Here is a 15,209-nt window from a genome sequence, read left to right on the forward strand (position 1 = left end):
GTACCAACACAAACCACCATTGTCAAACACGACATTGATGTGCAAGGTGCTGTCCCCATCAAGCAACATCCGTACCGTGCCAATCCAACTAAACGCGCATTAATGAAAAATGAAACTGAGTATTTGTTAAGACACGGTTTGGCGAAGCGCAGTCATAGCGCTTGGAGTTCCCCCTGTTTAGTAGAGATGAAGCCCGATGGATCACCCCGGTTCATCACGGATTACCGTAAAGTGAACTCGGTAACCGTACCTGACGCGTACCCCCTTCCGCGGGTAGATGATTGTATTGATGCTGTAGGTTCAGCACAATTTGTGAGCAAGTTAGATTTACTGAAGGGTTATTGGCAGGTTCCCCTTACAGACAGGGCATCGGAGATATCTGCCTTCGTGACCCCGGATCAGTTTCTTCAGTACACTGTGATGGCGTTCGGTATGTGCAACGCCCCAGCCACCTTTCAGCGTTTAGTTGACACCCTATTTGGAGATGTTCCCCATTGTAGTGCTTATTTAGACGACGTGGTCGTTCATACGGATACCTGGGAGGAACATATGGCTACGCTGACTGACATATTTTCACGGTTACAAGATGCGTCTTTGACCCTGAATTTAGCTAAATGTGAATTTGGGAAAGCCACTGTCACATATTTGGGTCGCCAGGTGGGACAAGGGGAGGTCCGACCGATAGCCGCAAAAATAGCAGCTATGGCAGCTTACCCTGTCCCTGACTCTCGTAAAGCGTTGCGCAGGTTTTTGGGTGTCACCGGGTATTACCGCTCGTTTTGCAGAAATTACGCCACAGTGGTTGATCCGTTAACCACGCTGATGAGTCCCAAACGCAAATTCCAGTGGACTCCAGAATGTCAACATGCATTCGAAAGTGTAAAGGCGTTATTAGTACACGCTCCTGTGTTAAGGGCGCCGGATTTGGGCCGGCCCTTCAAGTTGGATGTAGATGCTAGTGCTGTGGGGGCGGGTGCCGTGCTTCTTCAGACCGGTCCTGATGGCATTGACCATCCCGTGAGTTACTACTCGAGGAAGTTCAACCGGCACCAGCTCCATTATTCTACAATAGAGAAGGAGACGTTGTCATTGGTGTTGGCGCTTCAGCACTTCGAGGTTTATGTGGGATCTTCTCCTGTGCCGGTCCGCGTATTCTCCGATCACAACCCGCTTACCTTCCTGAGTCGCATGTACAATCACAACCAGCGGCTGATGCGCTGGGCACTGATTGTACAAGAATACAACATTGAGATTCATCACAAAAAGGGAGTAGAGAATTTCTTTGCTGATGCCCTCTCCAGGGTTTAGAGAAATGTGAAAAATGTGTGCTTTAAACTTTGCATTGTGTGAAAAAAAAAGAATGGTGTATGCAGGTGGTGAAGACTGACATGTCTAAGAAGCCATGTCTTAAGGGGGGGAGTGTGACGCCCGCCGGCTTATCAGCCAGCCAGGAGAGAGTTGCAGGACGTGCTGGAGACGCTGACAGTGGAGGATGCCCAGCACCCGCCTCCCCTGATCCCTGATTGGCCGCCTTACCACTCACTCCCCAAACAAGCTGTCCAATCCGGAGAAAAGGCCTCCTTTAAGACAGAGTCATCACCATCATTCGGGGCAGCTGTGGATTGTGGGACACATGCCTGCCAGTTTGAGAAAGATTGTGGATTGTGTGGTTTAAGAGACTTCTCTGTGCGAGTTAGCGATTTGGTTTAGTGATAAATACCTTTTTGTGTTCTGAGCTTTAGTGCCGTCCCTGCCTGAAAGAAGGAGGTTTTTGTGTTTAGTTTATTAGGAGTTTGGTTTTGTTTTGATAGAAGTCCGCCTGAGAGCGTGTGTTTATTTTGTTTGTTAATTAGTCCGCCTGTGTGCGTGTAGCCCGTTTTGGGGACATTTTTGGTTTGTTTGTTTGTTTTGTTACTAAGTAACAACAAGTGTCTCATTGCTAGTGGAAACAAAAAGCCAGCGAAAAGAATAAGCAACAGTCTAGTGTATAAAACCAACATCACCGAACAGCTTCAGTTAAAATGGCATTCACTGCTGCATCCTAAAAACGAGAAGAACACTTAACCTGACAGAATCATGGAAACAAGGAGATGTTGGTTCAGTCAGATCAGTCGGGCCAAAGAGGTACAGAGTCTGCCAGCTGAGGCTCTGAATATGATATCAGATTTGGAGACAGTCCCTGAATTTGTTTTATTTCCACTGCTTTGCTTTCTCTTTGTTTGTCTGTGTCATCTTTGTTTAAAGACTTTTCCAGCCAATGTGAGAGAAATATTTACCTTGGCTTTCCTCTTAACTTCATGCCTGCTGTAGGAATGCAGTGCAGCCAGATTTACAGAACAGTTACAGCTATTCCTCCTGCAGCCCCTCCTGGGTACAGAAAACCCCACAGGTGCTTTGAGCTGTCTAAAGAGCCAGTGCCTGTATCTAGTGCCAGATTTCAGCAGAGTGAAGCAGTAAATAAAGGATGTGTAGAGTTTGCGGAGGCAGCCAAGCAGAGGAGATGCGACCACTCGTGTCTGCACTGTACATCAGCAGCTGTCATGTTACCCCCGTGGACACAAGACGAGCCGAAGCATATGAGGGTAGACAGTGTTTTCTCGGCCAGCAGGGTTCCTGCACGTGACAGGCCAAACCAGCCCCCCTCCCTTCTTAAACTGTCTCTCAGATTAAACAATCACTAAACCAATTTAGTCAAAAACAGGCTAAGAAACATGTCTGAAGAAGCTTTGAGGCAGACATTCATCCAGACTGGAAATATGTATAATTATTTAGTCTGTTTTTCTTCTCTTTGTTAGGCCATTTAACAAAAAGGAACAATTTCTAAGGTTTGTGTTTCATTCTGAAGCAAAAACTCTGCAATTATACTGGACTAAATTTAGAATGCATCCACTTCAAGCTTTGTGTGGCTGTAACAGCTTCAATCAGCCACAGCTTTGGCTGCACAAGCTTCACAATCTCTGCTTCTGGAAATATCAGTGATGTGCAGGTGACATCTTACATCAACACTGTAGAATTTGGGGTGGTTAAAAATGACTCATATACTCATCTAGCCACATAAGAAGCATGTATGTTGAGGCTTTTTCTTATGTAATTGCTGCTAAATTAATCAAGTAAGCAACATTGATTACTTGGTTTCATTTTAGCAAACACATACTAAATGAACAACACAAATGGAGGGATTTCAATCCAAACAAAGCCAGAAATCAACATGACAGATATGCATGGCTGTTTGGCAACAAAAAGCTGGAGTTGCAGCAGCAGAAAGTGAAAAAAAATGACGACATGAGCCAATAAATTCAAACATAAAAAAGAGAAAGAGAGGGAAAAATATATCTTATATATCTGATTCCTTTGTTCAGTATGCAACCAAACCAGCTCCAGTTTCATGCAGATTACTCATTCAGTCTTTTAGGATTTCCAAACTCATCAATTATGCTAAGTTGTCAATGTGTTCACAGCTTTCTGATCACTTGCTTATTTGTTTTCCTTTTCGCCCTGATGACATTCAGATGTCAATTGCATTTATTCTGGAGAGCGTAATGCCACAATAACCAATGAACAAAAACCTGACACCCACAGCTAAATTATCTCTCAACACTAATGTAGTTTTTTATATGACTAGGTCCTAAGAAATTTTGAACAGGCACACCGGAGGGCATCGTATTTAAGCCACCAGCAGATAAAGAGGATTTTCAGTCTACAGGAGGCTGGCTAATGCTCAGCCCTCCTGTGGCGCATCAACACATAAACAGACATAAACAGACGTGTCCTACAGGGCATGTTGCCATACCTTTCTGTCTCAGCTTTGATCTGCCTACTCTCCTGCCTCCCTCCTCTCTCCTCTTGCCTGCATGAGAAGTGCGCCTAAGCAAAATATGAGGAGTTGCTTGCAGGGACGTCAATGAAGACACTGTGTGCATGTGTGGAGCCTGAAACTCATTGCTTCCTGACATGTGTGAAGAATACTGGGATGAAATAAGAAAAATGGACAGAAAGAGAGAGAGAGTAAAAATGAGGAGGGCAGAGCGAATGGATGAGATCTTTATGAGAAAGCCTCTAGCTGCCTCTGCCAACACTATTGATGGCTGCAGTGAGAATGCATGTCTGCTCTGTTTGTGGCCTTCTTGCCCCTGAATCTCAGTGTTTCAATGTAAAATTCTTTCTTTTTGCAGCTTGGACTGCATGATAAAACAAACACATTGAGCTACGTAGGCACACACACACACACACACACACACACAATCCAGTCCTGAAAAAACAAAAAACAAAACAACTTTATCACTCAGATCGCTGGCTGACAGGGCTCGTAAAGCTGTAATAAACAACCATTAAACACCATTTTTGTTGTCTCATAGGGAATTGGAATATCATTGGTATGTTGTACTGCACCGTGTGTGTGTGTGTGTGTGTGCTTACAGGCAGAATTGTGCAATGCAATGTATTTTTCAGAGAACACCACAGAATTTGATATAAAATTAATCCAATGATGATATTCCTCATATTCAAATAACTCTCCTCCAGCACACTCCCTTTATCCAAATCCCTACAGTAAAAAAAAAAAAAAAAAAAAAAAGGACAGTACTAAAAACCCATCCTGACATGTCAATGGCCCTCCACAGCAACATCATGTCAAATCCAACCCCATACACATACACATGCTGCACGTTTAGGAGCTCATTGCACTGATCTGTTCAACACTTAACATTCCACAGGAGAGATGATCATATACATACAAAAAGAAAGAAAAAAAGAAAATCTAAACGGTTCTAAACAAAAAGTGGCAGGAACATATATTTCAAGGAAATAGGTAAGTCAGTGAAGTAGAAAACTAGCATGCCATATTTGATCTTTATTCATTTACAAGGGACAAAAATGGGCTTGGTTTTAATAAACATGATGAAAAAAAAGCAAAATCCCCACAAGAAGTGAAGTTTTCTTCAGTTTCATGGGTTGTCTTTGTCTTAGAGAGGCTGTGTGGGAATAAGTATAGTATTCATTGTCTCAGAATCCATCCTTCCTTCCAGCAATTGGTTAGTCCATTAAAAAAGACAAAAAAATAAATGAAGTATACTCAAGAGGAGTGACAACCAATGGGATTCTCTTCCTTGCCAAAAGTAGTTGTCCCTTCTAATCCAGTTGTGTTACTCTTTGGCAAAATGAATGATAAGAAGAAAGAGTAAGAGGGGGCAGGAACACGGCTGGAATCTGTACAGGTCTGGGAAGGGGGAGGCGAAGGATGCTCTACAGAGGCTGCAAAGTGAAGGGGAAAGTAGGGATGTTCATATCAGAGTCTTATCCCATCAGGCAGTGGGGCCCTCTCCATCGGGTTATTCCATCTGAGGCTAAGCGTCATACTTCTTCCCTGTTCTGTGGATGTGGTGGAAGAGTGTCATGGAGAACGCCATGCCCAGGAGCTGCAAGGAAACGAGAGGGAGATGGTAAATTTGTGACTGCATATATAGTGAATGTGGTTCTGTATGAGAACTCGAGAGTCTATGTGGTCTGTCGGATATTAATGCCTTTGGGTGAGTTTGATGCACATAAATCTTGTGGTGGAGCACAAACACTTTTCTCTTCATTCCCACTCTCAGATGGCCTCAAAATCGGGAGCTCTCGAATCTTTGTAATGGAAAAAATGTACCAGCGTGCACCAAGATCAAGTCAATAAAGTAATTTGAGATGCCACAGAATCAAAGTAGCCAGTTATCTCTTTGAAGTTCCCATTACCCCTGATACTCCTACATCAAACACAGTCATGTGGCTGATCCTAAAACCATTATCTCGAAAAAGGTTTGGATGGCAGGAAAAGTACCATATGGTACATTTTTTTTAATAAGAAGGCAACACAGACTCCACAGAGGATTCCTTCAGTATGTGATTAGCATGAGAATTCTGCTTATTCTCCTTTAGTTTCAGTTAAAACTTCATTCATAGAGCTGCTTAAGAGCAAAATGCCACCTTAAGCTGCTGCCAATCAAAACATGAAGCTTTATTTATTCCACTTAATTATATGTAGCTCATCTGGAAAGTTTTGCTGTCTGCTTTATTAAGTCTAAATAAAACAACTGCTCCTGCAAGATGCTTCAAAGCTTTATCCTCCATTCATACACTGCTTTATTCTTGAGATTATTTAATCATTCTGGATGAAGACATCCATGCAGGTTTCAGTCAAAGTAAGTCTAAATCCAGTCTAAATCATTCATAAAATGCCTCTAGCTATTATGCAATATTGCAGACTTGGTGAGTTTTTCATGATGTTCTTTGTTGTCATGTCCTCCACCTTGCCTTTGAATTAGCTAATCTGACAGCTTCAAGTCTTCACTCTTAGCTCCCAGCCTTAAATCAGAGGAGTGTTAGTTTGTATGAAGAGAGGCGGATAGAAGCTTAAAACTAATGTCAGACAATATCAGTCTTCAAATGGGTGTTTTGTTTGTCATTATTGTGCAGATGCATGCTGTGTGTATGTTTGGAGAGGCTATGCAAAGACTGGAAATAGACAAATGATTTACAAACTGAAAAGAGAATTAAATCAAATGCATGTGATCATGTTTGTCATGGCATCGAATGTAATGCAGATTTCCCTCCAGTGCTGCTGTAAACTTTAACTGAAGGCAATTAAGTGTCATGGTATTGAGTGCCAGGTGAATAAAAGACGAGGATGTCAGTGAATTCTTCTTGTTTCAGTCAGCCTTGCCAACATGCAGTTCGCACATTACGACTTTGATGTCAAGCTCCTATCAGGACACAGAAGTACCTTCTGTACTGCCATGACTGAGACGTGGCTCAAGGACCCTACAATCCTGGAGAAGAGGATTATGTTTATTAGTCAACAATTTTTTGCTGACTAAACTCCTTAACCCCAGCTCCTTCTTGTCAGGCTATGTCTGCTTTCAGGTCTGTTGTCACAGATACCTGCTCGGTGCTGTTTTCCTTGGGGGGTCTTTCCTGCTGCTCACAGAGCCTTAAGCTCTCCATGTATGCACACCAAAGGGCAAAGACATCTCAACACAGGCATACTGCAAAATATAACCCCCTACATGTAGAGGTAAGCGTTTTCTTTAACTAAAGTTATCATGTTTTAACTGAGGGAATGGATTTGTTGTCAGGAAAACACTGCTCAGTGAGCATCTATGTGTTTCTCTAACAAATATAATTGCTGCATGTGCATGTCTATACATCCTGAAGGCTAAAGGCTAATGCTAACACTGTTACAAGTGCTACTGCAAAAACAGTACCTAGGCTGCATGGTTTCACATTGGATTTGATGGGAAACATCTATCACATCACATATGGCAGCCAACAGATACTGTATCTGTGCAATGCTTTACTTTAGAGTGCTTAACTCAGCTCTGATCTACTAACCTGCCACAAAGAAGACTTAAAAGACACTTGGTTCCAATTTGCCTAAACTAGAAAAGAACCACTAAATTATTTGAAGATGTCAGAACCGGCTTGAATGAACTAATCAAAACCATCTAACCATCTAACATGAATATTTGGCAAGCTAAGCGCCCAAATCTGCTAATGACAAAATTATGTTTTGGCCATGGGGATGATACTTGTTGCAAAATGCAAGTTTATGAAAAGCTTGAATTTTTTTTTAATCCACATCCATCATGAAAGGGTGGGAAGTCTGATTCTTCACTTGGCAATAATGGGAATTTTTTTTTTCCATAATATTTTTTTAATTAAGCAACAAAAATAGTTTTTATGAAGCAGAGTGAGAAGACTGGGGCGAAGAAAAAGTCTTAGTTTAGGTAATATTTTATGAGGCCTGTGCAGAACAGTTTTACATAAATTACCTTCATCTACATGAAGTCTCTGCAACTTCATTGGGGTCTTCACTTCTGGATGATTCAAGATTAAAGCACCAAAATAATCCAATGCTTATGGGCCTGTGGCACTTTATTCTCTGGTTGTGAAAACTACTGAGAAGCCTATAAAAAGGTTTTGGCTAAACTTCAGACAAAATTGGATGTTCTCCAATATGCTTACACAGCAGGAAGGGGTGCTCAGGATGCTATGGGCATACATAGTTAATATGGCCCTGAATCAGATAAACTTAGTAAAATATCTTTTTATTGACTTCTGTTCTGCTTTTTAACTGTATCAAAATTCACATTCAGACTGATTCAGTATCGACAACACTGACTTTGGTGGGACTTCTTACCTTATACCCCTTTATAATAATAATAATAATAATAATAATAATAATAATAATAATAATAATAATAACAATAATAATAATACATTTTATTTGTGGGCGCCTTTCTTGACACTCAAGGTCACCTTACAGAATAAAACATAAGAATAAAACAAATCAATAAATACACTCATAAATAAAGGATTTCCATTGTCATTATGATATTAAATGACCACAAATTATTCTGTTTTATTATATTTAAGTTGATAAAAACCTCTTGAGTCTGGCCTAATCTTTCTTTTTACTTGCCGGTTTGGGTAATTTGCATTTAACTAATATGAACGGTTGTGAGAAAATTGCTTTTAAGTGAGTTCAGCTGAGCTCTTTTGGCCAGGATGCCTGATCAATGACCAACAATTTTACCTTTTTATTTTCACATAAGCTGTTTGTACCAGTTGCTGATGATGATCGTTTTTACTGCAGACTGTGCAAACAATTGTCAATCAGGGATAAAAAAGATTACTTAAACCTATAGACTTTAAAGTTCAAGCGCAATCTTACCTTAAGGACATTAACCATGTGCAAAATCTTACAACACTCAACAAGGAGATTTTCTACTGAGGCCACCTTTCTCTGAATGAACCGTGGATTCAAGGATTAGCAGAGTGAAGACTTGACTTGCCCTGAGCACTGTGACAGATGTATGAAGAAGTGCGGAGAAAATAAAGCAAGAGGAAATGTTTAAAGCACACCAAGCGAGAAGGAAGGACTGCAGGGATGATACACTGAGTGTGTGTACATATAAATATGCATTTAAAAAGTAAAGGTAATAAGTAATCTAACAGACAGACAAGCTTTTTTAACCTGTGCCTGCTACAGTATCCATCCTGGGGCTGGATGAGTGAAAAGGATTAGAAGGTGCAGTCAGAAATGTTAGGTAGGTGCTACAGATGAAATGGATTTAGGAAACGACAGACAGCTATTGTTGTAGAAGCTGACCAGGAATAGAGCTCACACAGACACAGCTGTTAATTTATAAAGTCAAAGCAGTGTGAAAACTTTCACTCAAGAAGGTGCAAACTAGACTGCAAGCACCTTGGACAGGTTGCCAGTCTGCCGCGGTGGTGGATGCAAAAACAAACAACCATTCAGTTATACCTCTTGGTACTTCAGCATTTCTTCAACATCTTTTTAAGGCAGTCTGAGTTGCTTCAGTCAGACCTGCTGAACCTTAACTGTGATCACCGACCTAAACACTGAAAAAGTGAACGTAGTGTATGGCCCACTGACTGACATCGGTTTCAGTAGAAGCTGAAACCGGTGAATAAATGTGTTGGTTTGGATGATAAAAGAGTTTTAGAAAGTTGTTGCATAATAACTGAATTAATTCAGTCAGTTGGTTCTGTGTGAGCAGTGCGTGCAGGAGTCTGCCTGTTTTAATCGAACTTAATAACCTACATTTTGTGATGTAAGGCTATTTCACTTACATAAATTATTTGTCTGTAACTGACCATGAAAATGTCTCAATAGTCATAATAATAAGAAGAACAAATTTAATTTGTGTTTAACTTTTCTTAACAAAAAAGTTCTATAATGCAGAGGCTCCGACGGTGAAAGCCCACTGCCTCCTACCTGTCCAACCAGGACTCAATCTGTACATCTCAAAGGTCAGGAAGGCACATAACTAGCTTAAAAAAGTCTGAAATATACTCAAGGGCAAGAGACTAATTGTACAGGGATGATGCACTCATACTATTTAGTATCAGCAGTGAGTTAACACTGTTTTGGATCAAGTGGCTGGAGCCCTGGATGACACCTGAGCATACTGCATTATGTTGGTGTAGATGAGACTAAAGCAAGTTCAACTTGCAACTGAAAGAGATGACCTGATTTCTCTAGATTATCTCGACTTGGGGAAAGAAATGAATAGAATGTTTAACGCGAGTGACAGTACAGAGGTTTGCATCAGATACAGATGAGGTTCAGATCAAATAAAGAAGAATACAGAATCAGAATGACCTCTGAGTGATTCAGGTATCTATTTATTGACTGAAATTTTCCTGTCACAGTGGTACAAGCAGGAGCTGAGCAATCACCTCCATCTGCAGTCTGCAGTAGGTCATTAGTCACCTTAACAAGTGCTGTACCTTTATTATGAAGTGCTGGAAAACCAGACTGGAGACTGTTGAAAATGCCGTTATTAATCTTATAGGATCTCAACAGCACTGAGATTACTTCCTCCGGGACTTTACTAGAAAACTATATTTAGGAGATTGACATGAAACGCATGTGTAAGGAAGCTCTTTTCCTTTACGTCTCCCTTCATTATCCGGTGTCTGGTCTTTTCAACTTGCTGAACAATGTCACTTCCATTTTCCCACGCTGTCACCTCGACTGTTCTTAAGTTCTGTTGTCACAACTCTGGTCCATCGTCTTCATGCCTGCAACTTTGTGAGTGAATCAACTTCATCCCTTTTCTTTAAAACTGTCTTCTGTTCTGTCATCCTCCCCCCTCCTGGCAGACTTTCGCCCAACTCACCTCATCCCCTCTTCCTGATACTAAAGGAGCCTTATCAGAAGTATACGTCACCGCCTATATCTGTTAATCCAGCACCTTTATCCAGACTCTGAAGGTGGGGGTTCTAATGTTGTTTCTTAAAATAATTTCTAATAAACTTCATGTTTATTAAAAAACTTGTTACATCTTTTATAAACGATCCCTTCATATCTGGTATTTTAAGGAAACAGTCCATATTGGTTTTTGTTAGCTGTGGATGAGCTAGGGTTCGAAACCTATTTTCCTCAGGGACCCCCTTCATGCAAATACTAAAAAGCCATAGACCCCCTGCCCCACCTTGTGCTGAAACCATACTTGGTTTTATGCTTAGTGACATTCTCACCATAAATAATGTTTTCTGGGTGAGTCCTGCTCTTCAATAAAGCCAAAGTTAAATGAAGTTAATTAAATGAACATATAGTCTTACTTTTTTTCTGTGTGGACATTAATCACAATGGCTCTAAATGCTCAAAACCTCAGGGAGCACCTGTGCTCTTTGGGGGTCCCGGACCCCAGGTTGGGAACCACTGAGCTATGGTATATCAAACCGGTCTGGAAAAGAACCAGAGGACAGGAAATTATCAAGAAATGGTAAAATAATGCAGCTAGCTGGAGAAAACACTTACTCAGCAGCCCTGTGGTGAATGATATTGAATATATGCAGAAGGAGTTCTTATGGGAGACTCTGCTATCTCATTCTGAAAGAGTAGTTAGCTGATACCGAGAATCAGAGGGAACAGCAGGAACAGAGAGAAAGCAAGAACCAAAAGGGACCTTAACAAAAATGAGTAACATTTTTTTCTTTTGGTTTCTTGACATAAATAGTGAAGGAAGGAAAGAAGTAATTTGTTTTTGGAGTTACTGGTTTCTTGATGCATTCTTGGTTTCCACTTCAGAATATTCTTAGTAAAACATCCTGGTGCAGGTGGCTGATTCTTGACTTTATCCAAAAGGTTAGGCCCCTGTAAATTATGTATGCAAATTTAAAACATAACTAGCTGCCTGTGTTCATGCCTAGAAGCAACTATTGCACTTTGACTGTTACAGAAATCTTTGGGAGAACATGCAAACTCTACACAAAGAGCTTCCAGCAACTCATTTGTGGATCTAAAAACATGAAGTCTCTTTATTATTGTGAGCCAAGCCAACCTTTTTTTCAAAACAAGAAAAAAAGGAGCTAAAATTATTTAAAGTTAAGAAAAAAACGTCATTTTAATCCAATTCATAACTGCACACAAACGACAGGAAAAAATGATCAATGGAACTCCAGAGTCAGTTGTCTCACACAGTGGTTCACTGCAAACGCCAGCTCACATCTGCACTGTTAGCACATCTGCTGACTGGAACCAACAACTGGATTCTATAAAACAACCCAATGGTCAAATTATCCTGAACGCAACCGCAAAAAGGTATTTTGGTGTTCAGTCTGAAGACATTTTCAGATGACTACCTCGAAGTCAGTGAAGAAAAACTACTTTGGAGGAAGTGGGATGGATGTAAAGCAGAGCTTAGGACCAGAAGAGAAACATTACCCCCTGAGGAATATCCATCACCTCTCCCCACAGAGCCTTTATTCTGTATCTCTGCTCCTCTATATTCAGTATCTCAGCTCTCCTGCCTTCTGATGGCTCTGTATACCTGACTACAGCCTACTTGGCACAAATCCACATGGCTTTGAATCTTCCAGACAGGAACAGGGTACAGAGCTTCAATATTTCAACATGTGTGGGTGCACTGAACACCCACTGTGCACAGGCCTCATAACTTTCTTAATGGAGCAAGATGCCACAGAGGCCATTAAGTACACCCTTTCCTTTTTTTTATTTATATTTCTTACATGTTGCTAGACAGATGGTCACTGAGCAGAGGGAAGGAAATCATTTTTCACTCCTACCTGCACCACGAGGATGACCATGCCTATGGTTCCCAGCAGATGCTTGTTATCGTCCAGCCATTCTTCCACTTTCTCAAAGCAGCCCTGTGATGCAACAGAAGCTTGTAAAAATCCAGGTAAAAAAGAAGAAGAAAAAAACAAGCATGGCATTTTAAGCGTGGCAGAGATGGCATGTCACCTCAGTGGCAGTTTTTAGCTGTCAGCAGTTAAGTCACCTGGAAAAAACCCCACCATCTACTTCACACATTTTCCCCCTTTTTTATTTTATTTCTTTCTCATTCGATGGAAGAACATCAGATAAGTTAAAACCAGGAATGTGTTCATATATGCTGGCATTAATATGCAGACATAAGTGCAGTAAGTGCTCTGTAGGATACATTCCCACCAGGGTTCATTCACAGGTCACCTGCTGGCAAGGTGAGGGCTGTGATGGTGGTTTCAGCTGCAAAGTGGACTCCTGGACTGTGTATGCAAACGCAGCATATAGAGCCTGACTAAACAGCATGTGGTTGTTTCCTGGGGGCAGGATTACACACACGCTTTCAGTGATGAGATTTCCCAAACGGCCAGCTCATTGTCTGCCTATTCTCATATTGGCAATTATATTACAGCTTTTAATCCTCTACTTTGGACCTGCTAACAAACCACATACCAGACCAATGGCAGATTAGTGTTGTAGTAGAGTGAGTGGCATTGTGAACACAATGCTGCAAGGTTTTTAAGAGGACAAAAAAGGTGTTGACACATGCATAACAGAAAAACAGCCTTTTGTGGACAAAAAATCGGGTATAAGAAGAAACCTTTTAAAGTGATTCAAAGGCATAGAAGGAGCAATGAGAGCAGCCACTGAGCTGACGAGAACATTAGTTGTTTCACTTTTATAGCCCATCTGATTTAAAGGGAAGATTATGGTTTAATTTCATTTATTGTTTCTTAGGGCAACTTAATAATGATTTAAAGCCATGTACTGAACATTCAAGCCCTTTAAACGTGACATGAAACAATATGAGAACATAAATTGTGGTGTCAGTAATAGAATATGAGACCAAGGGCGTCATGTTAAAGGCACATGTTGTAGGAAACACCCAAATTTCCCTGAGGACTCTCCAAAGGGATTAATAAAGTATTTCTATTCTATTCTATTGTATATTAACTGGTTTATGCTGCTGTTTTGTGTTTTTGTTCCTTTGCTTCCTGTTTTGCTGTAGTTTTGCCTCTGAGTGTCGTCACTTTTTGCCTCTTATTTGTACTTTTGCACAAATTTTTTCAGCTATTTTGTACCTGTAGCTGTTTTGTATGTTGCTGTGGGCTATTTGCATTCCTTAGCAGTAATTTTGTTGATCTTAGCTGACATTTTGTCTGAAGTTATTTTGCTTTAGCTGTATCTGTTTGTTTGCTTTGCAGCTTCAGTCCTCTAATTGACTTTGCAACAGGATGTGCTCTTGGGCTTGCCCCAACAAGGTCACTTCAGTAATCCTAATTATCCTCTTTAAATGTTAAAATGTCTCTGTGGTTTGGTCTGTATTGGAAAAAACTACCTGAACATTTAGAAGTATTGATCTAAGAAATTAGATCCAGCAGCAGTAGATTCTATATAAACACCTTATAATATTTTTCTCTCTCAGAAACTGGGGTATTGAACTGGTTAAGCTTCATCACCATGGGGGGGATTATAAATCTCTTTTTGCTCTAAAGAGAAGAATTTTGCTTTTCAGTCTTTAAAACATTGGTCCTAATAGGAATAAATGAGGACTTTCATGTATATTCACAATGATTCTCATCCTTGGATTTTGGTAGTTCTACTTTATCATCAGATTTTTATAGATATTTTCCTGATTACTCAAAATGTTTGTAATGTTTTAGAAGTGTAAGGAAAACACTTTTCAGATATTCTATTGCATAGAAAATGACTTTCTACACTCTGAAATACTTTCACATAAAAAAACTGCTACTAATTCTTTCTTATAGTCATTATATACCTATATGATGGCTCACACCTGTTGTACAAGGCAGGATTAGGAGCTTATCCAAGTCACTTCAGGTTCAGGTCTGGATGTTCAGTATAACAGAGCTGGTTCACTTCTTACTGGGTTGTTTCCCCATCGTATGTTATGCTGGATACTTAACCTCCTCCAGAGGCTCCTCTCTGTCCGACTAAAGTCCAAGACTGACTGCACAGTTTCACTGACCGTCATCAGAAGGTGATGCTTATGAAGCCCAACAGAAACTGCTTAATCTAAAGTTTGTTTCAGTTAAGAGCAAACATCAGTTCAAACAATCAACTTTTCTCTTGTTTCTATAAAGATAATTTCAAACAGATTATGTTGCATCAGACAGAATCAAAAGTAAAAATTACATCTGCAACACACTCATTTAATAAAATAAATAATAGTAAGACGGTAAATCCACTCATGCTTTCATGATGTGACAGTGATATTAACCAGATTATTATGCTCAGCAGCATTTCCTTTTTCCCTCCTGGTTATGCTGCAGCAGCTGTTACTTTCAGCTTGACAGAAATATATAACTGTGACTGACCGACTGAGTATTTAAGCACCATCATAGCAACGCTTTGTGACATCTCCACTGATGAGGTTAGTAAAGACAGACCACCT

The 15,209-nt window shown here is 40.4% G+C and overlaps 1 protein-coding gene across 3 annotated transcripts in view; it reads right to left on the bottom strand.

Annotated features, from left to right (window-relative positions):
• Positions 1–1,928: 1,928 nt before the first annotated feature.
• Positions 1,929–15,209, bottom strand: part of tspan9a (tetraspanin 9a) — a 191,788-nt gene continuing 178,507 nt past the window's right edge. For all 3 annotated transcript variants that reach the window (XM_041997562.1, XM_041997561.1, XM_041997560.1), the window contains 2 exons: positions 12,595–12,678; positions 1,929–5,414 (listed from right to left, as the gene is read on the bottom strand). In XM_041997562.1, the coding sequence (XP_041853496.1) occupies positions 5,343–5,414; positions 12,595–12,678 (156 nt within the window). In that variant the 3' untranslated portion in view covers positions 1,929–5,342. The remainder of the gene's footprint in view (positions 5,415–12,594; positions 12,679–15,209) is intronic.

The sequence above is a fragment of the Melanotaenia boesemani genome, chromosome 10 (genome assembly GCF_017639745.1).
Source record: "Melanotaenia boesemani isolate fMelBoe1 chromosome 10, fMelBoe1.pri, whole genome shotgun sequence".
NCBI classification, from domain to species: domain Eukaryota; kingdom Metazoa; phylum Chordata; class Actinopteri; order Atheriniformes; family Melanotaeniidae; genus Melanotaenia; species Melanotaenia boesemani.